Genomic DNA, 21,498 nt, shown 5'->3' on the forward strand with positions numbered 1-21,498 from the left:
ATTAGTATTGGCACCTTGCAAACGATGGGGGCGGATGTTATCAGGCTTCCGGATACTACCTGGATACCCTCTTTCTATCGACAAATGAAGACGAGAACAAAGAGGAGTGGTGGTGGTGAAGGTCATTGATTGTATAATGTCATCCCTCGATCTGCTTCTGATACCCGTCCGAGAGATCCTTTTGCTGGATCGGGTATTAGAGAATCTGCAAAAACCCTTCCCCAGAGGGAGAAAAAAAGAAAAGAAATATTCCGGCGCCGGGAGTCGAACCCGGATCGCTGCGGTGCTCTCAATTTGAAAGCGCAGTATGCTAGCCACTACACCACGTCGGATAAGGCGCTGGTGACGGGGATCCCGTGACCTGCTGCAGAACCACCTCGATATTGACCTCTATAGGGTCTTGCTTTTATTCAGTTGATGAACTTGATTTCACCTAGTACTTCCACGGCAAACAGATCAAAGTTCACAAGTTGGATAACAACATCACAAGATTGGAACATCTTCTACCATTCTCAAGGATCAAATCAAGTGGCCATTTTCCTAGTCGAATACGTGCTGAAGGACATGTGCAACAGACCTCTTCTGTCCGCAGGTAGAGCTAGCGAAATCTATGTGCAGACATACTTCACCTGTGTCGTAAAGGGGCCAATCTCCAAGGAAATAAAATAAAAAAACTCTGGAATTCCTTCAATCCGCAAACCTTTTCCCTTCCAGAGATATCCGTGAAAAAATGTCTATTCCTTTCTCCAGCAGTTCAAGTCGGGCACTATGGCCCCTCACCAGATACTTAGTCTGGCTCTTGAACGAAGGAGAGATATGGTATCAAACCTCCAACTCCAAGGGGGAAGAATAACACAGCAAGTGGCGGAAATGAAAAGAAACGGGTGATATGATGGGGGGAAAGGGGGGTTCAAGAAAGAAGAAGGCCGAGAAAAAAAAAGAGGTCACTGCCTGACCCAGAGGCAAAGTCGTCTGCAGCTACATAGTCATGTCGCGCTGTTAGTAAAGCCGTTGGGTTCCTACCTGAAATTTGTCTTGTTCACAAGACTGTCGAGATAAAGTGTTGGCATATCCGAGATGGATGTTGGTTATTGTCGGAATTCCGAGTATCAGGCGTCACGCTGTGGGCTGTGGTTAGTATCCAGTGCATTAGATGGCAAGCCCGCCCTTTGGGATGTATCCAGAGCTGGGTGCGGGACATGATGGGTTGGCGAAGATGTGTTTCGCGGTTGCTGTTAGTTTGGCAGAGCATGAACAATCATGATCGGAGGCGTTTGGCGTCTGCAAGACAATTAGCTTTTTCAGTTCGCCCTTAATCGGCGCATCGAAGAGCTTACCTTGCTCGTCTTCTTCGCCCTGCTCCTCCTCAGTCCGGCGCCGCTTCGGTAGGCCGGCGGTTGTCGTCGGCAGGTCGATGCTGGCACCTTGGGCAACCTCTACATCATCTCTCCAGTCGATCTCGGGCATCTCGTCCTCAAAGGCTAGATCCTCGTTTGTAATCTCTTGCTCTAGGTCTTGCACGGTGCCCATATCCAGAAGAGTAGAGGCGCCTTCGCCGTTGTCAGCCAGGGTGTTCGTGGTACCGGTGTCGGCCTCGTTGGCATCAACGTATTCGTCAATGGAGTGCATAGGAACCTCTTGCGACGCTTTGTCGCCGGCTTCCGTTTGCGTAGTCTGTTCAAACTGGATTTCGCCTCCGTTGTCTCCTGCAGATTCCTGAAGCTCTAGGTGAATAAAGGGGTTGGCGTCGGCGTCCTCCTCTGCATCGTCTAGGCGTGGTTCGTTAGCACCCAATGTGTCAAAAGTATTTCCGTGATTGGTCTTACCGTATGAATATGTGGCATCTGGCGCCTCTTCGGCTTCGGCATTAGCATGTGAGGCATCGGCATGACCGGCTGCCTCTACAACTACAGCCTGAAGCTGTTCGTGTTGATAGACCCCATCCCCGCTATCACTGTAGTCTCCCTCGTCCTGGTTCGCATTCTCTTCGACCTCTCCAGCAAAGTCTTCAACGTCTTCCATAAAGTCTTCAGCCTCATCCTCGTCCTCATCTTCATCCTCTTCAACTTCTTCCTCTTCCCCTTCTTCATCTTGGCCCGCGGTGTCGGCAGGCTGATCTTCCACGGCCGAGGTCGACTCTTCGTCCTCATCTTCTTCTGACACCTGAGACTCTTCAGTCTCGGCGTCAGCGTCGCCATGCTCATCGCCGTCCTCCGCGCTTTCATGAGCTTCGGTGGCTTCGTTTGCTTCACTGTCCTCGTCCTGTTCATAGTCATCTCCATCATCAACCTCAACGGCTGTCTGATGATGGTGACCTGCAGGAGACTCGAACAGGTAAATCACTTCATCAAGCCCCTTGCTGGCGGCCGCACTCTCGACCAAGAACTCGAATCGCTTGCTAGGATTCGGCTTGGTGAAGAGATATGTGTACAGGGTGCGCGAACTATCGGGGTCTTGGTTCTTTACGAGCAAGTCAAACACTTCCAACACTTGTCGGAAGGTAATACTTGCGATTGAGTTCTGCATCGTGGCCTGGGAAACTGTCAGTTTACTCTTCTGTTCGAGACAACAAGCCGGAACCCGACAACTTACCTCTGCAAACTCGAGGCCGAGCTCATCAACCTGAAAGACAAGTTCATCATGTGCAGCAATTTCGTCCTCCAGCTCCGCACGAAAGCCAGCGAGCAGAGACTCCATCGACTGATCCATTACAGATACGTCAGAAAAGAAGCCTTCCGTCTTCTCGTGCGAAAACAAGGAATACTCGTTCCCCTTGTAATGCACAGTGATTGCTGGGAATTCATGGTCGCCCCCAGGACTTGACTCTGGCTGCGATCGCGAGTCATCTTCTTGGTGTTCCACGGATTCTACTTCTGGGGAGGCAGCCTTTACACGTTCCTCATAGTCGGACCCGGCGGCATTGGCGTGCTGCTCAAACACGTGCTCGTGTGAATCACTGCTCTGGGACTCTGCGCTTTTCTGGGGATCTGCTTCTTGCGTGGTTGCCTCAGCAGGAGCATCAGCGGCAGCCGCAACATCACCCTTCACAGCACCCGTCTGGTCATACTCGCGCTCCCAAGTTATCTCATCTTCGTCATCCTGAGCCGCTATTTCTGGCACCTCCACGTCGCCAGCCGGTTGTTCCGTTGGTTGTGAGGGACCGGAGGGCTCTGCCATGGCAGGCTCCGCAACTGCAGGCTCTGCAGTGGCAACCCCGTCTGCGGCGGCGATGTCGTCCACATGATTCTCTTCTTCATCCGCCTCATGTGTTGACTCGTGCGTCACAGTAACGTCGTTGTCCTCGTAGTCGATTTCATCTGCTGCATGTTCGGTTTCAGTGACAGGGGCAACTTTCGGCTGTTCCTCCTCCATGGTGAGAATCTCCTCCTCATATACTGTAACAGCTGCTTTTGGCTGCTCATGTGCTTCATCACCAGTACCATCAGGGAAACGAGAACGGTCCAGAATGACCTGAGACTGCTCCGCCTCTGCATATTGAATCTGGACTTGGTCGTATCCGGCTTCGGTGTTTTCCGTTTCGATACCTACATGTTCTTCGGTCGAGCTCACATGCTCTGGTGCGTTTGACGTTTGTTCATCATGGTGTGATGGCCACGGGTCGTGGGTGTGGTCTTCGGTCGTATCGATGTCGTAGTCGATGAGATCGTCGTCGGCGTGGTCGTCAAATTTGATCGACGGCGCCAAATCGACATCCATCTCTATCTCGGCCATGGCTGGTGACGGCCTGAATGTTGGGTTGCTGCTTTGTCGACGAAGGAGCGTGAACGTCGAATAACCGTCGCAAACGCTCGACGGGCGTCCTTCAATATTTGATAGGCTCGCAGACGGCGAGTCTGTCTATAATAGATCGTTTCAAGAGAGACGAGAGAGAGAAAAAGGCAGCCTTGAGCGGAGTTGAGAGGCTGGATGAATCTTGGGTTACCAACGCTACGCCACTGGTGATATCGTGTCTGCAATCTGGTTGTTGAGGCCAGGGGAGAGACACATTGATAGCAGGAGGAGTGTGAAGGGAAAATTCAGGCGAGGCGACACAAGAAACGCGTCGTCTGAAGGATGAAGAGCAGTTGATGGATCGCAGGCGCGGCAGATGGAAGGCGAAGAGTGAAGCCTGATGAAGCTGATGGATGCGGCGACTTTTCGAATTTAGAGGCAGCTTTGACAGAAGCTGAGAGGAGCTTGGTTGACCCACACGTGAATGCAGTAGACATAGGCAGAGCAGGAATAGGCTTAGCGCAGATACAGTGCTCCAGAAGTGAGAGACACGGTACACATGCTCTCTGCTTTGTTGCGCATGAGACCAAAGACGCTTAAGCGAGTCCCTGAAAAGAAAAAAAAAAGCAAGTCAAAAAGAATAGATTATGATTAAAATACCTCAGGTACCTATTGGATCATATCACAGACAAAATATTCTGATCTTTCCATACCTAGATGTTCAATGCGGGTTTGAGCACAGTAACACTACCAACAAGCCAAAGCCGTCCGTCGCCAAGCTTATATAAGCACTCATATCCAAAGCCCCTCCAACTGGGGCAGCACGTGACGGCGCCTCTGGAGCAGCGGCAGCCTTGTCACTGACTGGGGAGCATCCAGCTCCTGAGTTAGACGTGGCTCAATTGAACCCATCTGAGCATCCCACCACGGCCTCACTCTTTCAGACCGGATTCCTCTCCAGCACACGTCACCGCCAAAATGGTACGGAAACAGCACTGTCAATCTCCCTACTGGTATCCTTCCAGGGCTAACCAGCGTGTCATCAGGTTGTTCTTGCGGCGTCAATCTGCACCCGAGGCGGGAAAGCTGTCCTCTCGAGGCAGTTCCGTGAGATGCCCAGATCTCGCATCGAGGCTCTGCTGGCGTCGTTCCCCAAGCTGGCACACAGCGGCACCCAACACACCATCGTCGAGCAGGACAACGTGCGATTCGTCTACCAGCCGCTGGACGAGCTGTACATGGTGCTCATCACCAACCGCCAGTCCAACATCCTCCAGGACATCGATTCCCTGCACCTGTTCGCCCAGGTCGTCTCCAGCACCTGCAAGACGCTAGACGAGAGGGAGATTGTCCGCAATGCCTACGAGCTTCTCAGCGCCTTCGACGAGCTGGTCACGCTGGGCTACAGGGAGAACCTGACCATTAGCCAGATCAGGACCTTCCTGGAGATGGAGAGTCATGAGGAGCGCATTCAGGAGATTATTGCACGGGTATGGATCCAATTGTTGCGGTGCGACGACGACACGACCCATTACTTACACCGGAACAGAACAAGGAGCTCGAGGCTACAGAGGAGCGCAAACGAAAGGCGAAGCAGCTCGAAATGCAGCGCAAGGAGTCCGCCAGAAGTGGCCGCCCTGCCGCTGCTCCGCGAACACCCGTCTACCCTACCTACACCCCTCCCTCTCAGCCAAGCGCAAGCGCATTCGACTCATACGAGGCCGAGAAGAACAAGACATTCAATAAGTGCGCAGTACATGATAGTGTTGCTTGTCTGGTGGTGGTAGTGCTAACCCATTGTGCAGACCAACCACGCTCAAGGCAAAGGGAATGCAGCTGGGCAAGAAGTCCAAGACTACCGACATTTTCGAAAAAGTACGAGGAGACCTTGGCGCCGGTGCCGACGAAGCTCCTCTCATTACGCCGACACACGCTGCGGTAGCCGCCGAACCGGAGCCGCGGATTTCGTCAACGCTGGACCGGGATGCCATCCATGTTACGATTGCCGAGACGATAAGCGCCAAGCTGTCAAGAGAAGGTGCCGTCAACTCCATCTCAGTCAATGGAGATCTCACGCTGCGGGTTTCAGATCCCAGCCTCACAAAGATCAAGCTCGGCCTGCACGCCGTCCCATCACACGGCGCTCAGTTTAGGCCTCACCCCAATGTCGACCGCAACCTCTTCAACAGCTCCAAGGTCATCCAGATGAGCAACACAGCTCGAGGTTTCCCCATCAACCAAGGTGTCGGGCTCCTGCGATGGAGGGCTACACCAAAAGCGGACGACGCAAGCGCATGCCCCATTACCTTTACTGTCTGGATCAACAAGGATTCCGACAAGTACAACATTACGGTCGAGTACGAGCTGACGGGCGGTGATGCCCTGCGGGATGTAAGCGTTGTCATTCCATACCAGGGAAGCGAGCCGGTCGTTTCGAGCTTCGACGCCGCCTATGAGGTGTCTGGAGACACACTAGAGTGGAACATTGGCTCAGTCGATGACGAGAATGCCAACGGATCGTTTGAGTTCGAAGCAGAGTCCAATGACGAGAACGACTTCTTCCCCATGACTGTCCGTTTCAACAAGTCAACGCCGTTTGTGGATGTCGATGTAAGTTTGCTATACTCTTGCTACTCGGATGCATGCTTGTTGCTAACGAATGCCCCCTAGGTCACGTCTGTTTCACTGATCGAGGAGAATGAGGAAGTGACTTTCTCCAAGGACGTAAAGTCCGCAGCAGACAATTATCTGATTGAGTAGATGACTAGGTATAATACTAGAAGCGTGGATTGCCTTTCGTCTTTTCTTGTTTCATTTCAGCTCTGGGGTTTTATAAAATGGGAGGCTTGGGCGCTGGTGACCCTTGCTCCGGGAAGGTGTAGAAAGATAATGCTTTGAATGACAACGCGATGCGAAGATGCAAATATTAGTGGTAAAGGTGCGTTTGTTTCATTCGTGATAGGCTTTGGCAGCGTCAAGGATGGCCTCGGCCTTACTAGATTTAAGTGGTATAATTGTCCCACGGTGCGGTCCCCAGGTAGGGATGATCTGTTATTGTGTTTAATGGTAGACAAATGTAGAAAAGCTAACATTGAGGGAAAATATATTCGAAGGTACACGACGTTGAGGTTCGTCAATCAGCTCGCCCACTCAGCAATCGATTCTTCAAAGTTGACTCCATACAGCCACTCAAGATCAAACGGCTCAAGATGGCCCGCCTCGCCTGCGTTTGGCAGCCGTCGCCTGTTCAGCTGGTCATTCAGCTCGAGCACCTTGTCCACGCGAGCCTGTCGTCCCAGCTGCCACTTCTTCAGCGCCTTGTCCATGCGCACGGCGGCGTCTAGATCGCCTTGAGAAGACTGGCACTGCTCCCTCTGCTTGGCCACAACACCGGCGAAGGTGTAGACGTCCTCAAAGGCCTGGTTGACGCCCTGTCCCGCGGTGGGAGGGATCGCGTGGGCGGCGTCGCCGAGGATGACGACGCGGCCTCTAGTCCATGTGTCGAGCTTGGGGACGAAATAAAAGGGCCAGAGGTTGATGCCCTTGAGGGGGATGTCGGAGACGGCGTTTGCGACAATGGGGGGGAAGTCTTGGCTTCCTTGGCGGAGGAAGTCGATGCACCAGGACTTGTTGTTGTTCTCCATGAGCTCGTTCCAGCCGGCGCGGTCGTGCTCTTCTTGTTCGAGGCGCTTCTGCTTGCCGATGAGGACCTCGGAGCCGTCGGCGCGTTGGGGGGCAATGACGAAGGCGCCGTGTTGGGGGCTCATGATGGTTACGGGGAGGGGGTAGTTTGGCTCGGTCTTGAGTTGGGCACGGGGCACGGCGGCGGTGACGCCAATCATGTTTGTGAATTGGGGGGTGAGATCGGGGTAGAGGTGCTTCCGGACGAGGGAGTGGATGCCGTCTGCGCCGACGAGGAGGCGTGCCGTTGCGGAGGTTCCGTCGGCAAAGGCCCAGGTGATGTCTTCTGGGGTCTCGGCGGTGACGTGGGAGAATTTCTTGTTGTATTCGATGGAGATGCCGGCGGCGCGGACCATGGAGAGGAGGACGTTGATGAGCTCGTAGCGGTAGATGCGGAGAGCCTTGTAGCCGTGCTTATCGCGGGAGCCAAAGTCGAAGTCGTCGATGGGGTGGTCGTCGTGGGAGCGGAAGGAGAGCTTTTCGAAGTGGAAGCCTAGGGGGCTGATGTGCTGGTATACGCCGAGGGTGTCGAGGATCTTGAGGGCGTTGGGGGAGAGCATGATGGCGCCGCCGATGTCGAGGGGGCAGGGGCGGGATTCGTAGAGCGTGGAGGGGATGGAGTGGGCGTGGAGGGCGAGGGCGAGGGTTAGGCCGGAGAGGCCTGCGCCGATGATGGCGATGGGGGTCGAAGGGGTGGACATGGTGTTTTTTCTTGCTTTGAGGGTTGTGTGTGTGTGTAAGTGAGATGGTGAGGGCGGACAGGATGGGTGCGATTGTGAAGGTTGTTTTTGATGTATGTGATATGGGGAGGTTGGATATGATGATGGTGATGATGAGGAGGAGGAGGAGGGAGTGTGCCTCTACTGTATGACCTGGCTCTGATATATATACTTGTTGATCATCCCAATGCCCCCATGCCTTCATCGGGGACACAATACAGCCGTGACGTCCACTCTCCCTGTTTCAAGGAATCTGCGCCTCGCCAAAAAGCAGACAGGCAAGTCCTCAGTGGGCTCACCTCACCATCAAAATGCCATGATCCGTCATCACGAGCGTCTTTCCCGGCATCTCGCCCTCTCAGCCGGAGGGAAGTCGGCACGAAGCCGTCCCGGGTGCTTTGCTGAGGTCCCGTCTCGGCCGGGTCGGTGCCCCCCACTCGGCCGAGTTGAGTGGCTTCTCGGGCCAGCATTAGACCGCCCTAGGCCGAGTAAGCCTACCTACCTTAGGTAGGGAGGGTTGATTCGTGGCAGAGGCGACGGGAAGGATTTGGGTTAGGAGGCTTGTGGCAGGGGGAAATGCTCGTATTACCGATAGGGCCGGGGGGTGGATTAGGGAGAATAGAGCGATTGGGGGGAGGAAAAAGAGCGTCGTCTTCTTGCCTTAAAGAGGTGTATCGCAATGTGGGAATCATATGGTATACAATTTTTGGTCGATAAAAAGTAAAGTCCAATGCTCTTGAACAGTATATAATGGTCTGAGTCTCTGTTCGAAGTTCTAGGTCTAGCTTACATATGTCCATAACTGTTTAACTGAGTTGCGCGAGGTGTTTGTAAAAGAACGCGCCGTCCTTCAGGGAGCCGTCTAGTGGCGAGATGCCAAAGTTGGGAATCGTTCCCATCTATGTACAACGCACAGTCAATAAGCAAGCAGGATCTAGTTTAGAGAGGACCTTGAAAACATACGATAGTATATCCTAAGCGAGGATAGACATATTTCTCCGCCGCTGATCCCACGTCTGTCGATAGTTGCTGCATACATGTCCATGTCAGCTACCTACCTAGATACTGTACAGTCACAGCAAGAGTGAGCTCTGCTACGTCAACTCACCAACAACGTCCTCTTTTCCTCTCTCGCAATCTCCTCCAAGTCATTGATCAGCTTGGCGGCCAGTCCTCTGCGTCGATACTTGGGCGACACCATCAGCATCTCTAAATCTCCCCTGAAAGGCCCCGTGTCTGCGTCCGGCATGCCCAGCTCCACGATGCCAGCCACTTCGTCTTGATCGTTGCCCTCTGTGGACGCCAAAGCGATCAGTACGATGCGGCGGCCAGTGGAAATTTGAGAGAGGCGCTCGTTCCAGAAGGTTTCCATCTTGTGGCGCTTTTCCGGGGTGAAGGGCGGGTGGAAGCGGAGGAGGGCGCCGTCGGCCTGGATGCAGTCGATGTGCATCTGGATAATGGCCGGGATGAGGGGGGAGTGTTGGGACGGGGAGAAGCGGGTTATCGTGATGTTTTCCATGGTTCAATGATGGGTTTCTCTGATGCTGTGCAGTGATATGATCTGCTGATATGTAAGAGAAAGGAGTTTGGAGAGAAAACGTTGAGAGGTTTTGAGTTGTTAGTGATATAGTACATGTAGGGTAGGTGATTCACGAGGATGCATGGGCGCTTGGTGGAGGGTCGTGAAAAAGTGCACGTAAGCACATGCGTACTCGGTGGGAGCGAATTGTTGTGCTTTGACGCAGACCGGGAAGGGAACCCGTTCAATTGAGATTCATTGAAGACGAAAATCCATTGGGGCATGGGATATGATTATGCTGACAAGAGGTGATGGTTCATCGTGGTGTCATGACGAGCGATAACGAGAGAGACCAGTCGAAGCATCAACAATTAGTGTGTCATTCGTTTGTTTAACACTTGTATCTGTCAGTGTCAAGCTGTATTCTTACGTTGCCCTTGTAATATCTCGCCCACATGACGCATGTTCCTTTGCTTGTGTGAAGAAGGATGTCGTTCCCCTGGCCCATCATCCAGACTCGTTGTCGGACGAAACTCCAGCTGGACAAGCGGGTGTTCTTCAACTGTCGACTGTAAGCAGTGACGTTAGTGACGACCGTAAGCAACGTGGATTCCTCAGGCGTCCGCAGCATCAAGTGGACGGTTCCAACGCCTTTGACTGGCAGTTTGGCGCTTTTGCTTCTGGTGCTCGGCCAGCTTGTGGCAGTCTGTGTAGACGTGACCGACGAAGGAAAGGTTGTGTTTGCGGCACCAAGTGCATTCGAGGGAGGAGGAATCTGGCGTCGGCTGACGTCGCGTTGCCTTTCCAGCAGACTTGGTGTAGAAAGCCTTGTCTTCTGTCAGCTGGGCACGTTGATTGGCAATGTCTAGCATCTTTGATTTGATCTCGGCGAACTTGATGATGTTTTGGGTAGACAGATTGTCGACGACGGTATCCATGTCTCCAGGAAGTGTGGCAAGAAAGAATGAACACTTGATAGACTCGGATGACAAGACGGCGTCAAGGTTCTTGGCAACTTCGTGCGAGGACGCCTTGCAACGACGTTCCAGAGCTGTCCACGTCTGGTGGAACGTATCAAGGTGTTGCACCAGGTTGTCATTCATGTCGTATCGCAGAGACGTCAGTTGACGGAATTGCCGAATGATGGATGGTGCCGTGTCTCGATCAGTGTCTCGACGAAAACGAGCTTTCAGGGTGGCCCATGCTTGGTGAGCCGAGGATGCTGTGGCGACGAGAGACACAAGATCGGAATGAACGGCGGATATCAGCATCAGCATGGCCTTCATGTCGTCTTTTTCATATTGGGCTATCTGGGCAGAAAGTGCTGCTGGTGCTGGTGTGGCTGCGGTGACAGCAGGGGCCTTGCCGTCAGACACAACATCCCACACTTTGGCGTATTGGAAAACCATGGTCCACACTGCACGCCACACCGGATAGTTGCTGCCTTGGCTGTCAAGCTGTGGCAGGATAGAGGGGTCGATTTCAAACGTGAAGTCATCGTTTGACGACATGATGAGGTCGCGAACGTTGGGGACGTCAGAGGCAGATATCAGGACGTGGCACTCAGCAGGAAATACGCCGTGCGTTGTCGATGTTGGAGAGGCAGAAACGGGCAACAGAGTGAGAGGTTGAGCTGCGTTTAGGTGATGGTGACTGTGCGGGGGTATCTGGAGTCTGGTGATGCTGCGTCCTGCGTTCCGCGTTGATGGTGAGGCTCTCTGGTGGTGAGGCTGTCTGATGACGATGGTTGAGCTGGTCAACGTGTTGCTTGTATGATGTAGAAGCAATTCTTAGGGTCCAAAGTTGAGGTTAGCAGAGCTCCGGGATCATGACCTTTTGAACGAACGTACGATGACGGGTTGAGAGTGTCGATTAAAGATCCAAGTTCTGTTCTAGCGACTTCCTAAGCTACCTAGGTACTGACAGATGCTCATGGGTAAGTTGGGTAGGTAGGTATATCTAACATCAGTCGGTCCTTCCACAACGGCGTTGCCGTTCTTCGTTCTTTCCCACTGTAACGAGCTGTTGCTTCCAACAACTCCATGTGCTGCTCAGTACATGTATGTAGCTAACATGTATCCATTTGATCATGGCCATTGACCATTGTCCTGCATCACAACATTCCATGTTTCTCTCTATGATTGTATATCGCTGATCGCGGCACAGAGTTGATTTGACAGGGAAACCGGTCCTGGACACTCGCCAGCTGAACAATCCCTGCTTGGCTGGACCCTCTCAACGTCGGCTGCGTGATGTGTCATTCAGCATCGCTGTTTCGTGTGCTTATAACCGACTCGAGACAGTCGGCTCTCCCCGGACGCGCCATGCGGTGACAGGTCATGGACACTACATATAGTCGGCAAGGGCTAGGAGGGGAACAGGATATAGTCGCAAATTGGCGGTGTTGACTCTTCACCGCATGCTCCAGCGACTCGCCTCCTCGTCCCGATCGTCGCTTATGGCAAATGCTTTTAGTTGGTGCTTCCTCGAAGCTTCATCGATGCTTTTGCGGCGTAGCTCCAAGACGTCAGCTCAAGCAATCTTCTTGGGTCATCTCATTGCACAAGGTGGACGAGCATATGCCCTGAAATGGCAAGCCTGACGGAACGCACCCGATGTCTCATGATATGGAACTACGGTGACAGGGGTATGTGATGGCGAACACGTTGAAACTGAGACATGCTTGCTTCTAAGAGGGAAGATTTAGTTGAACACCGCTGGAAGATGAGCGATCCACGACCCGCATTAGAAGTATGTATAAAAGGATGGATGAGATGTCGTCGGAGTGCAAGCTTTCATCAGTACAACTTTCATCAGTACAAGAAAGCATTTGGATCAACGAGACTTGTTTTGCTTACGACGACTCTGGACATGTGGCAGCTTGTTCAGATACTGTCAGCATCACAGCTCTGGTTTAGCGATGGGAACTCGATCGAGACCATCCGAGGAGGCCGTGGTATCTCGTCTCGGCTCATTGTCGATGGCCAGGGGTTTCTGGACGTGACCGAGGTGCATATACCAGGGGCATTGGCTCTCGACGCCAATGGAGCAACTCTGTGGCTGAAGAGGCATGGACGAAGTGGTGATACCCCTGAGTGTCCGTATCTGGGAAGTAGTTCATCCCCCCTGAGCCTATCTCTCGGAGTCGACAACGATGGTACTTTCGACCTGAATTTCGCACAACTTCCCGGATGTATGGCAGGTTGGATGATCATCTTGAGAAAGACTTGCCTACATGTCCAAACTGACTCTGAGCAGCTTGTTATAGCGCTTCGAAGCAGGCATCGGGTCGCCTCAAGCCTCTGCCTGCCATTTCTGTTGGGGATGCCGCCGTCGTTAGCAACATGATTGACGAGAGGTTTATTCCTTACCAGAACATAACAGATGCCCCTTCAAGACCCATTGCGGAAATCAAGGCTATGGGTAGGCAGCTATTCCCCTTTACGCCGCACTATTTCGAGCTCGCTATGTGTCTCTACGACTGGACAACGGCGTCATTTGTGCGCATGGTGCTGTTCAAAATCTTCCAGTACACTGGGGTCAGCTCGGGAATTGCGTCTCGTCCGCATCCATTAGATCGCGAGAGCATTGCCCTCAGCATCTGGCAGAGCAACTTCTCCGCGTACACGCCGCAGAACGCGGATTACATGCGGGCGTTTATGATGGAGCCGGCGGATTCGCTGGAGAATCTGACGGCTCAGCTGAACGCGGTGATGGAGCAGGTGTACGCCTTGAACGAGATTGAGAACCGCCTGCTTGCTGCTGCCTTGGAGGCACTGCCACGGACGTCAATCATGTCGAAGCCGCGACTGTTCAGCGGCCAGGTGGACATGGGGCAGCTCGGGATGGAGCGGTTTGGGGTTGAGTTTCTCGAGTGTCCGCTGAACGAGGGCCCTGTGGACGTTGAGATGGCGATTTCGCTGGAAGATGCTCTGACGAGTTACATGGCTGTTGGAAAGACTGTCACGACTAAGATGGCCTGGAGCTTCACGGACAACATGGCTGATGCGCTTCACTACTCTAATGGGATCGTGCTGGTGCTGGATCCGCCGTCTGAGGCGCGGGTGTGGGATGCTGTGTCGTTTGTCACGCCGTTGTCTGATGATCCGGACAAGACTGAGTATGTGGCTGCTCCGGGGACGAAATTTGAGGTCAAGTCTGTTTGGTATACCGTCGTTTTGGGTAGGAATGTGACAATGATTGGGCTGGAGCCTGTGGCGAGAGGAGAGGGGAAGCGTGGGATCAAGGGGCAATACGAGGGGGTTGGAGGGCAGAGAGTACTACACAGATGAAGATGAACATTGTGGTTGAAGAGGCGGGTCAGCTGGATGAGGTTGCGATGTTTTTCATGAAGTTGAGGAGATGATCGGCATCAATGATGTCTGGTGTCTGATGTTTGATATATGTACATGTATGTATGGGGAGGAGATGATCGGCATCAATGATGTCTGGTGTCTGGTGTTTGATATACATGTATGTATGGGAAGGGGATGAGTACCTTACATTGAGATGCTTTCAGTGGTAGACATAGCCGAGATGGTAACCTCTACATTCCTCTTGGCTTGATCGACCCGCGTGATGGAGTGATGCTTGGTGGTTGGCCCAACTGCTTGGCGGATGAAGTTGATTGTTCCAAACATGGCCTGAGTATCAAATACGTCCACGTTGAGGGCGACTCATGTTGCCTGCAAGTGGTCAATGCTGCCCTGGAAGCGGAAATAGACGATAGGGCTGCATCTTGTGTCCGTTGTTAGGGTCTGGCTGGGTGCATGTGGTGTCTCTCCATGTCGGGTCTTTCTGTATGACTACATGTATAGCCAAATGAGACCCGATGCTGTTGAATGGAGAATTGTTTTCTTCTTTTGTTGTTTTACTGTCTCTAGACTTTACTGCACGATCAAACTCATACAAATTGTCCTTCTTCCACCAGATCTGATGTTGGTAAGTATTTTCCCGCCTCATTTGCCGCGAATCTCACCGTTCAATGCCCTACGGGAATACAGGGGCTTATTATAGCGGACAAACCACTAAACCGTACAGGGGCTTCCCTGCACCTTGCACCCACCAATCACGGCCCCCGCCTCAACATGCCCCGAATCAACTGTACTCGTAGGCGAACCTCTTGTGAACGGCTTCTCCACCTTGACGGCATCTCGCCATCCTTGCAATTTTACCCTCATGGTCAGCTTCGGCCTCAGCCGCACGATTGTTTCGGGCTTGACCATTGCGGCGCTGCTTCTCGCCATTGCTCTGGCCGTTCTGCCGTCGTTTGCGGGCCTAGATCTACAACTAGTAGCACTGAAGCTCAGGATTCTGATAGAGCCGCAGCCGCAGCCTCAGCCGCAGCCACAGGCACAGATCAAGACACAGATCGAGACACAGACACCACCAAACAATCTCGTCCTCGACAGCGACGCCATGGCTTCCTCCCTGCGCCGGGCTGCCCCCGTCGTCTTCCCCGCGCTCAGCCGGCACACGGCCACGGTCATCTTCGTCCACGGCCTGGGCGACAGCGGCAACGGCTGGGCGGATGCCGTGCAGCTGTGGCAGCGGAAGCACCGCCTGGACGAGGTCAAGTTTGTGCTGCCAAATGCCCGCGTCATGCCCATTTCAGTGGTGAGTTGGCCATAAACCAACCTCTTTTCTTGTTTGTACATCTGCATCTGCAGTGGATGTACACATGCATAAACGTAAATTCGATCGACTGATGCTGACCGTCTCATCATAGAATCAGGGCTTCCCCATGCCTGCCTGGTTCGACATCGTATGACCTGTTCCAGTTCAGCACCACCCTCATGTGTGAAGAAGCCTGATCTGACGCTGCTCCTGCAACAGAAAGCTCTCGGTGCCTCAGCCGGCCAGACGCTGGACGGAAAGTCCCGCGACGAAGACGAGCAGGGCATCCTCGAGTCTCGCGCCTACCTGTACTCACTCATCCAGCAAGAGGTCTCAGACGGCATCTCCTCTGAGCGCATCGTCCTCGGTGGCTTCTCCCAGGGCGGTGCCATGAGCATCTTTGCTGGTCTGACGGCTCCCTTCAAGCTTGGCGGCATCGTTGGCTTGTCGTCGTGGATGCTTCTGAGCCACAAGTTCAAGGAGTTTATCCCCGAATCAAACCCCAACAAGGACACTCCCATCTTCATGGGTCATGGAGATGCCGACCCTCTGGTCCTCTATGAATGGGGCACGGCCACTGAGAAGAAGATCAAAGAGCTTGGCTTCAACGTGAAGCTCACAACATATCCGTGAGCACCCGCTTCCCCATGTTGTTGCTTGTTTGCTACTTGTGCAGGAATATCATGCTCTACGCATGGTATGGCATGTTGTCGTCGTCGTCGTCGTCGTTCTTGCTGACATAAAGCGCAGGGGCATGCAACACTCGGCCTGCATGGAAGAGTTTGATGACGTCGAGGCGTTCCTCGTATCCAGTCTGGCATCTGGCAAGGCCTAATAAGAGCAGCACCCGCCGCATATAGAAGGTGATGTGCGTTTGAGCTCCCAAACCCGCCGCAAAGATGAAGGGAGGAGACTGGAATTATGCCGCGGGAATGCGGGCTGAGTGAGCATGAGCGATGCTCTTACGACGGAAGATTAGAAGACAAGCAAGCAGGCATTCGCCCACACATTCAATCAATCAACTCGCGCAACGGTTTTCCTTTTCTCTGACGGTCCCCCCTGGCTCGCCTTTAGCGACCCCACAAAATGCGACTCTGCCCAAGTGAAGATTTGATTTGTCCATTGGCTGCGGCCTGCTTTGTTCTCTAGGTACCTAGCCATTGTGTGTGGCGCGTGCCTGTTTCAACGTCGACGGCCCCAGCTCACGACTTTGGCCTAGCATCGCCTAGATGCCCTGCAAACGAGTTCATCCGGGAGCAATTTGACATGCAATCTATATCTGTCAACGACGGAGAAACCCATTCCCACTAATGGCGGGCAACTCGCGCGCGATGCGACACAATCGACTCAGGGCCCTGGTCCGCCGATCAGATGCAACGCGGGTAAATGAGTTTGCGCATTCACGCGATGGCACATGAGGCTCTCGACTCTTGGACTTAACAGGAAGTTTCTCAGATGGATACGACGAGCCTCACCGGACTCGAGCCGGCTGCACCTCGGTGCTGACGACCCCCAGCGTGGGCGTTTGCTTCAATCTGTTTTGACTTACCTGCCCAATCTGGCCCTGTCCCCAGTCCCCTGTTCCCACCAGCGCCATTGCCGAGGGACCCCAGCCCAGATAAGCGTCTCACAAACGGCAGTCTTTGCATTCACTAACACGGCTTCAGGCACGGCTTTCTCATTCGCCCTCTGGATGTGAGGCTGTCCCCGGCACCGCTGCTATTGCATGTGCTGTCTGGTGTGAAAGTTCCGGGCTAATGCGGGTTGAAACTCTGTCCGCCGTGGAGGAGAGGCAAAGTTTGCGTCCTGTCACCAGGTCAGTGTCCGGTCGGCGTGCTTCTGAGCAGTTGACGAGCCGTTGGCTGGCATAGCACCATGGACGATTCTCCCCCGCCTTCGTGGCATGGTGTGGTGTCTGTTTTCCGCTGTCCGAGTGAGAGGCATCTGCTGCTTGATGTCGTCGGCTTTCGCATCGGCGCTTCGCCCGTGAAGCCGTCACGGCCCATCGCCATGTAACGTTGTCTAATGGTCCTGGAATCATGCTCCTGCATCTCGAAGCAGATTGTGATGGCGATGGGGGTACACCGTCTACGCGCTTCTGCCCGGGAGGGCATGGTGTCGTCGAGACCTGGTGCGCTAGGAAGCTGGCTGCCCTGAACCATCGTCGCCCGGGTCTCGTCCAGCCTGCCGGAGATGGCCAAGGCGGCTTTGTGTAAGCCGGGCCTGGAGCCACCTTCCGGATTGTCGACTAGGCCAAGACTTGTCGACTGCCGTATCGGGCGTCTTGTTTGTCTGCTTCGAAGGCGCTTACACTGTCAGCTGTTTCACCACTGGGCAGTTGGTGGTTTGATGAGAGAGACCCTGGGCACGATGTTGGACGTCGAGAAGAAGAGATAAATAGAGATGCCATTGCCGGAACTCTATCGATCCAGCAAGTTCTCCTCTGGACTCATCTCATCATCATCAGCAGCAGCACAGAAGTCTTTTCGGCCTCTGTACATACCTCGTGGCCTGTTCCTTTCTTTTTGACTGTATATATATACACACACAGCACATACACACACATTCTCTCAACCATGTTCTTCAGCAAAGCACTGGCTGCTGCCGGCCTCTTGGCCACTGCTGCGTATGCCGCACCCACCATGGAGAAGCGTGCCGCCGGAGGCAAGCTGGTCGTCTACTGGGGTGCCGAGGACGACAGCACCACTCTCGCCAACGTCTGCGCCGACTCTTCGTACGATATTGTCAACCTGGCCTTCCTCAGCCGCTTCTTCGCCGGCGGTGGCTACCCCGAGCTCTCCCTGAGCACCCTCGGCGGTCCCTCTGCCGCCCAGAGGGCTGCCGGTGCCACCAACCTCCAGGACGGCACCTCTCTCATCCCCGCCATCCAGGCCTGCCAGGCCGCCGGCAAGCTGGTCATCCTCAGCATGGGCGGTGCCGTCGACTTCTCGGCCGTCACTCTGAGCAGCGATGCCCAGGGCCAGCAGCTTGCCGATACCGTCTGGAACCTGTTCCTGGGCGGTACCGCCAACCCTACCCTCCGTCCCTTTGGCAGCGTCAAGCTGGACGGTGTTGATCTCGGTGAGTGAAGACGGACGCGTGACTAGACTCAAGGAGTTTAGCTTCTGCTAACACCAGTTTGTGATAGACAACGAGACCGGCAACCCCACTGGCTACCTGGCCATGGCCCAGCGCTTCAAGTCCAACTTCGCCAAGGACACCAGCAAGAAGTACTACCTGACTGCTGCTCCCCAGTGCCCGTTCCCCGACGCCTCGGAACCCCTCAACGTCTGCCAGCTGGCCGACTACATCTGGGTCCAGTTCTACAACAACGGCAACTGCAACATTGCCCAGTCCGGCTTCAACAACGCCGTCAAGAACTGGAGCAAGAGCATCGGCAACGCCACCCTCTTCATCGGCGCTCTGGCCAGCGGTGCCGACGGCGACCAGGGCTACGTCTCCGCCAGCAGCCTGCTGTCTGCCTACCAGGGCGTCTCTGCTCTCAACCTCCCCAACATTGGCGGCATCATGCTCTGGGAGGCTCAGCTCGCCGTCAAGAACGGCAACTTCCAGAAGACGGTCAAGGCTGGCATCGCCAGCGGCACCACTCCTCCTCCTCCTCCCCCGACTGGCGGCTGCTCCTGGGCCGGCCACTGCGCCGGTGCTTCTTGCAGCACCGACAACGACTGCTCCGACGACCTCACCTGCAACGGCGGCGTCTGCGGTACCGCCGGCAGCACTCCTGCTCCCACCTGCTCCTGGGAGGGACACTGCCTGGGTGCCTCTTGCGGCAACGACAACGACTGCTCTGACCCTTACTCTTGCAAGAACGGCGTCTGCTCCAACTAAAAAGCTTGGGACGAGAGACGAGTGCGATGGAGAGTTGGTGGAAAAGAAAAAAGGATGTCGAAGTTTTTCTTGTATATAAGTTAGGTTAATGTCTTTGGGGGCAGAAATGTACAAAGCCCTGTTTTGTTGTTTATACATGTAAGATTGAGCCAGATATAGCGAACATATTGGATGGATTATATATTACTTCAAATTGTATGTTTCAACAGTGCACGGCGAGATTTTTCACATGGCTTAATCTTCTGCAACAACGCATTCCTGCCGGTGGATGATATGAAGATGCCTCGGCTGATGATGCTTTTCCTTTGGCTTTTAGGTGTCATCATGGGTTCCCGTGTGCCGTGTCCGGAGCCAATAGACCTTTCGGAGTGCTTTAGCGGTACGAAAAGGCTGAGACATGTAAGCCCTTATTTCGCCCCCTCCTCCAGATGATGATTCGTTCCTGTATTAAGCTTTCAACTTTTTTCCCCATGCTTTCTCACACCTTTAGATCGTTGTTGGTTCTTTTGCATTACTAGCCCGACAATTCGGCTGCAAGGGCCGGATAGCTTGAGATACCTACCTTACCTAGGAGAGAATCTGGCTTGGCAAAAAGGTACTCACTTGCCTTCTCCCGCGGAGGTCCAACTCCTCAGGATGCGAGTAGGCTATTGGCGAGGGGGTGAGACAATGTGAGGACTTGCTCGGCCCCCCGGGTCCACCGAGGCTGGCTGATGGATGGATGGATGGATGGATGGGCCTTTCGGTCGTTTCCCCCCGCATCTGATGATGCTTGAGGCCGTGGAGTTTGGGGGATAAGCTTATATGGGGTAATGGGCTTGAGTATAGTAGGTATATATGGGGGGAGCCAGCCCTGCCGTTTGCGGCTCTTGTCAGATCGAAACACCTTTTCTCTTGATTTCTCGATTCGATTCACTTACTTTCATCGTTGGGTCCTCGAGTGATTCTATTATCATACAATAATGAGTTACCAACGGCCTCTGTCAGGGGGCTCTATCCCGAGAGAAACAGGGGCCGACTCACGTTTGGCCCGCACCTATTCCTCCTCCCCGCCAACACCACGCATCCAGTCCCTCATCGACGAGGTCACGGCCCACGGCTACGTCGTCATCCGCAACGCGTTTTCCCCGGCCAGCGTCGCCGCGGCTAAAGCCGAAGTCGCGCGGCTGAGCGCGGACCCGGAGACCGCAGGGCCGGCGGGCGCAAAGGGGCGCAACACGTTTGAGGGGTTCCGCACGCAGCGGCTGTACGCGCTGGCGGGCAAGTCGCGGGTGTTTGACGAGTTTGCGCTGCACGAGGATGTGCTTGCGCTGAATGACTGGTTCATGGATCCGGGGTACTTGATTAATTCGTTTCAGAGCATCAATATCTTGCCTGGGGAGAAGGCGCAGACGATGCATTATGATCATGGGTATGTTTCGTTGGAGAGGCCGCATAGGCCTCTTGGGACGGTGAGTTTATCTTTTTCTCTCTCTCTCCTTCTTTTACTTGACATGGTGGTGTTGGGGTTATCTTTGCTTGGCAGTAGTGTGTGGCTCATGGGAATTGCGTGGATGGCTTGGGGGGAGAGGAGAGTACATGTATGTGAGCTGATGTGGTGGACACGCAGGGCGTCATGATTGCTCTGGACGACTACACGGCGACCAACGGCGCGACGGTCATCGTGCCGGACTCGCACCTCTGGGACTCGCGCCGCGTGCCCAAGCCCGAGGAGGCCATCCCCGTCATCATGCCGGCCGGCAGCATCCTGTACTTTGTGAGCCTGCTGTGGCACGGCGGCGGGGCGAACAGGAGCGACAAGAGCAGGCTGGCGTTGACGGCGCAGTATTGCCAGCCGTGGATCCGGCCGATGGAGAATCTCATCTTGGCGGTGGACTGGGAGAAGCTGGATGAGATGCCGCCGCGGCTGGTGGATATGCTGGGGTACAAGGTTGGGAATCCGTTTCTGGGGTTTGTGGATGGGAAGAGTCCGCGGTGGGCGGTGGCGAGGCTTTTGAAAAAGTATAGGGGGGAGAAGAAGGAGGAGAAGGAGAAGGCGAAGTTGTAGGGTGCTTGGTGTGATATTGATCCAATTGTATATCGTGAGGACGGCTTTATATATCGTGAAGTATCGATTGGACATGACAAAGGGGCGAGAGGAGGTGTGTGTGTGTGTGTGTGTGTGTGTGTGTGTATGGCTTTGCATTGGTTATAATACATGCTCTATCTGCGGCTCGAGGACTTGGCCATATGAAGATACGGTGACGAACATCGTTGAGTTTGCGAGGACATGCTTGCTCTGAATGAGCCGAAAGATGGATGAGGACAGTTTACTTCTGCAGAGCATCGTCCTAGAAGAAATTGGCAAGTAAAGAGCAGTACCTTGGTAGCGTACCTTAGAGG

The 21,498-nt window shown here is 54.0% G+C and overlaps 8 protein-coding genes across 8 annotated transcripts; 5 read left to right on the top strand and 3 right to left on the bottom strand.

Moving 5' to 3' along the window:
* Nucleotides 1-1,149: 1,149 nt before the first annotated feature.
* TRIREDRAFT_119856 (uncharacterized protein) lies at nucleotides 1,150-3,732 on the bottom strand (the record flags this gene model as incomplete). Its single annotated transcript, XM_006961768.1, has 4 exons — nucleotides 1,150-1,232; nucleotides 1,338-1,769; nucleotides 1,827-2,532; nucleotides 2,593-3,732. 4 exons carry the CDS (start codon nucleotides 3,730-3,732, stop codon nucleotides 1,150-1,152), a joined length of 2,361 nt encoding a protein of 786 aa, XP_006961830.1.
* A 954-nt stretch (nucleotides 3,733-4,686) lies between these two features.
* Nucleotides 4,687-6,492, top strand: TRIREDRAFT_74267 (coatomer complex, delta subunit; the record flags this gene model as incomplete). The annotated part of the gene is made up of 5 exons (XM_006961312.1): nucleotides 4,687-4,713; nucleotides 4,779-5,222; nucleotides 5,282-5,478; nucleotides 5,538-6,342; nucleotides 6,403-6,492. The coding sequence occupies exons 1-5, from the start codon at nucleotides 4,711-4,713 to the stop codon at nucleotides 6,490-6,492; spliced, it is 1,539 nt and encodes a 512-aa protein (XP_006961374.1). The 5' UTR covers nucleotides 4,687-4,710.
* Nucleotides 6,493-6,869: 377 nt separating this feature from the next.
* On the bottom strand, nucleotides 6,870-8,114 carry TRIREDRAFT_53863 (uncharacterized protein; the record flags this gene model as incomplete). The annotated part of the gene is made up of 1 exon (XM_006961769.1): nucleotides 6,870-8,114. The coding sequence occupies one exon, from the start codon at nucleotides 8,112-8,114 to the stop codon at nucleotides 6,870-6,872; it is 1,245 nt and encodes a 414-aa protein (XP_006961831.1).
* Nucleotides 8,115-8,938: 824 nt separating this feature from the next.
* On the bottom strand, nucleotides 8,939-9,651 carry TRIREDRAFT_103103 (uncharacterized protein; the record flags this gene model as incomplete). The annotated part of the gene is made up of 3 exons (XM_006961770.1): nucleotides 8,939-9,031; nucleotides 9,096-9,161; nucleotides 9,241-9,651. 3 exons carry the CDS (start codon nucleotides 9,649-9,651, stop codon nucleotides 8,939-8,941), a joined length of 570 nt encoding a protein of 189 aa, XP_006961832.1.
* A 2,848-nt stretch (nucleotides 9,652-12,499) lies between these two features.
* Nucleotides 12,500-14,108, top strand: TRIREDRAFT_119857 (uncharacterized protein). The gene is made up of 2 exons (XM_006961313.1): nucleotides 12,500-12,844; nucleotides 12,910-14,108. The coding sequence occupies exons 1-2, from the start codon at nucleotides 12,523-12,525 to the stop codon at nucleotides 13,941-13,943; spliced, it is 1,356 nt and encodes a 451-aa protein (XP_006961375.1). The 5' UTR covers nucleotides 12,500-12,522; the 3' UTR covers nucleotides 13,944-14,108.
* Nucleotides 14,109-14,840: 732 nt separating this feature from the next.
* Nucleotides 14,841-16,102, top strand: TRIREDRAFT_21327 (uncharacterized protein; the record flags this gene model as incomplete). The annotated part of the gene is made up of 4 exons (XM_006960935.1): nucleotides 14,841-15,267; nucleotides 15,380-15,415; nucleotides 15,487-15,896; nucleotides 16,018-16,102. Exons 1-4 carry the CDS (start codon nucleotides 15,070-15,072, stop codon nucleotides 16,100-16,102), a joined length of 729 nt encoding a protein of 242 aa, XP_006960997.1. The 5' UTR covers nucleotides 14,841-15,069.
* Nucleotides 16,103-17,843: 1,741 nt separating this feature from the next.
* chi18-13 (glycoside hydrolase family 18, chitinase) lies at nucleotides 17,844-19,251 on the top strand (the record flags this gene model as incomplete). The annotated part of the gene is made up of 2 exons (XM_006961314.1): nucleotides 17,844-18,348; nucleotides 18,416-19,251. 2 exons carry the CDS (start codon nucleotides 17,844-17,846, stop codon nucleotides 19,114-19,116), a joined length of 1,206 nt encoding a protein of 401 aa, XP_006961376.1. The 3' UTR covers nucleotides 19,117-19,251.
* An 827-nt stretch (nucleotides 19,252-20,078) lies between these two features.
* On the top strand, nucleotides 20,079-21,163 carry TRIREDRAFT_103108 (uncharacterized protein; the record flags this gene model as incomplete). Its single annotated transcript, XM_006961315.1, has 3 exons — nucleotides 20,079-20,527; nucleotides 20,645-20,696; nucleotides 20,726-21,163. 3 exons carry the CDS (start codon nucleotides 20,079-20,081, stop codon nucleotides 21,161-21,163), a joined length of 939 nt encoding a protein of 312 aa, XP_006961377.1.
* Between the last annotated feature and the right edge of the window lie 335 nt (nucleotides 21,164-21,498).

Source organism: Trichoderma reesei, assembly GCF_000167675.1.
Source record: "Trichoderma reesei QM6a unplaced genomic scaffold TRIREscaffold_1, whole genome shotgun sequence".
Lineage (NCBI taxonomy): Eukaryota > Fungi > Ascomycota > Sordariomycetes > Hypocreales > Hypocreaceae > Trichoderma > Trichoderma reesei.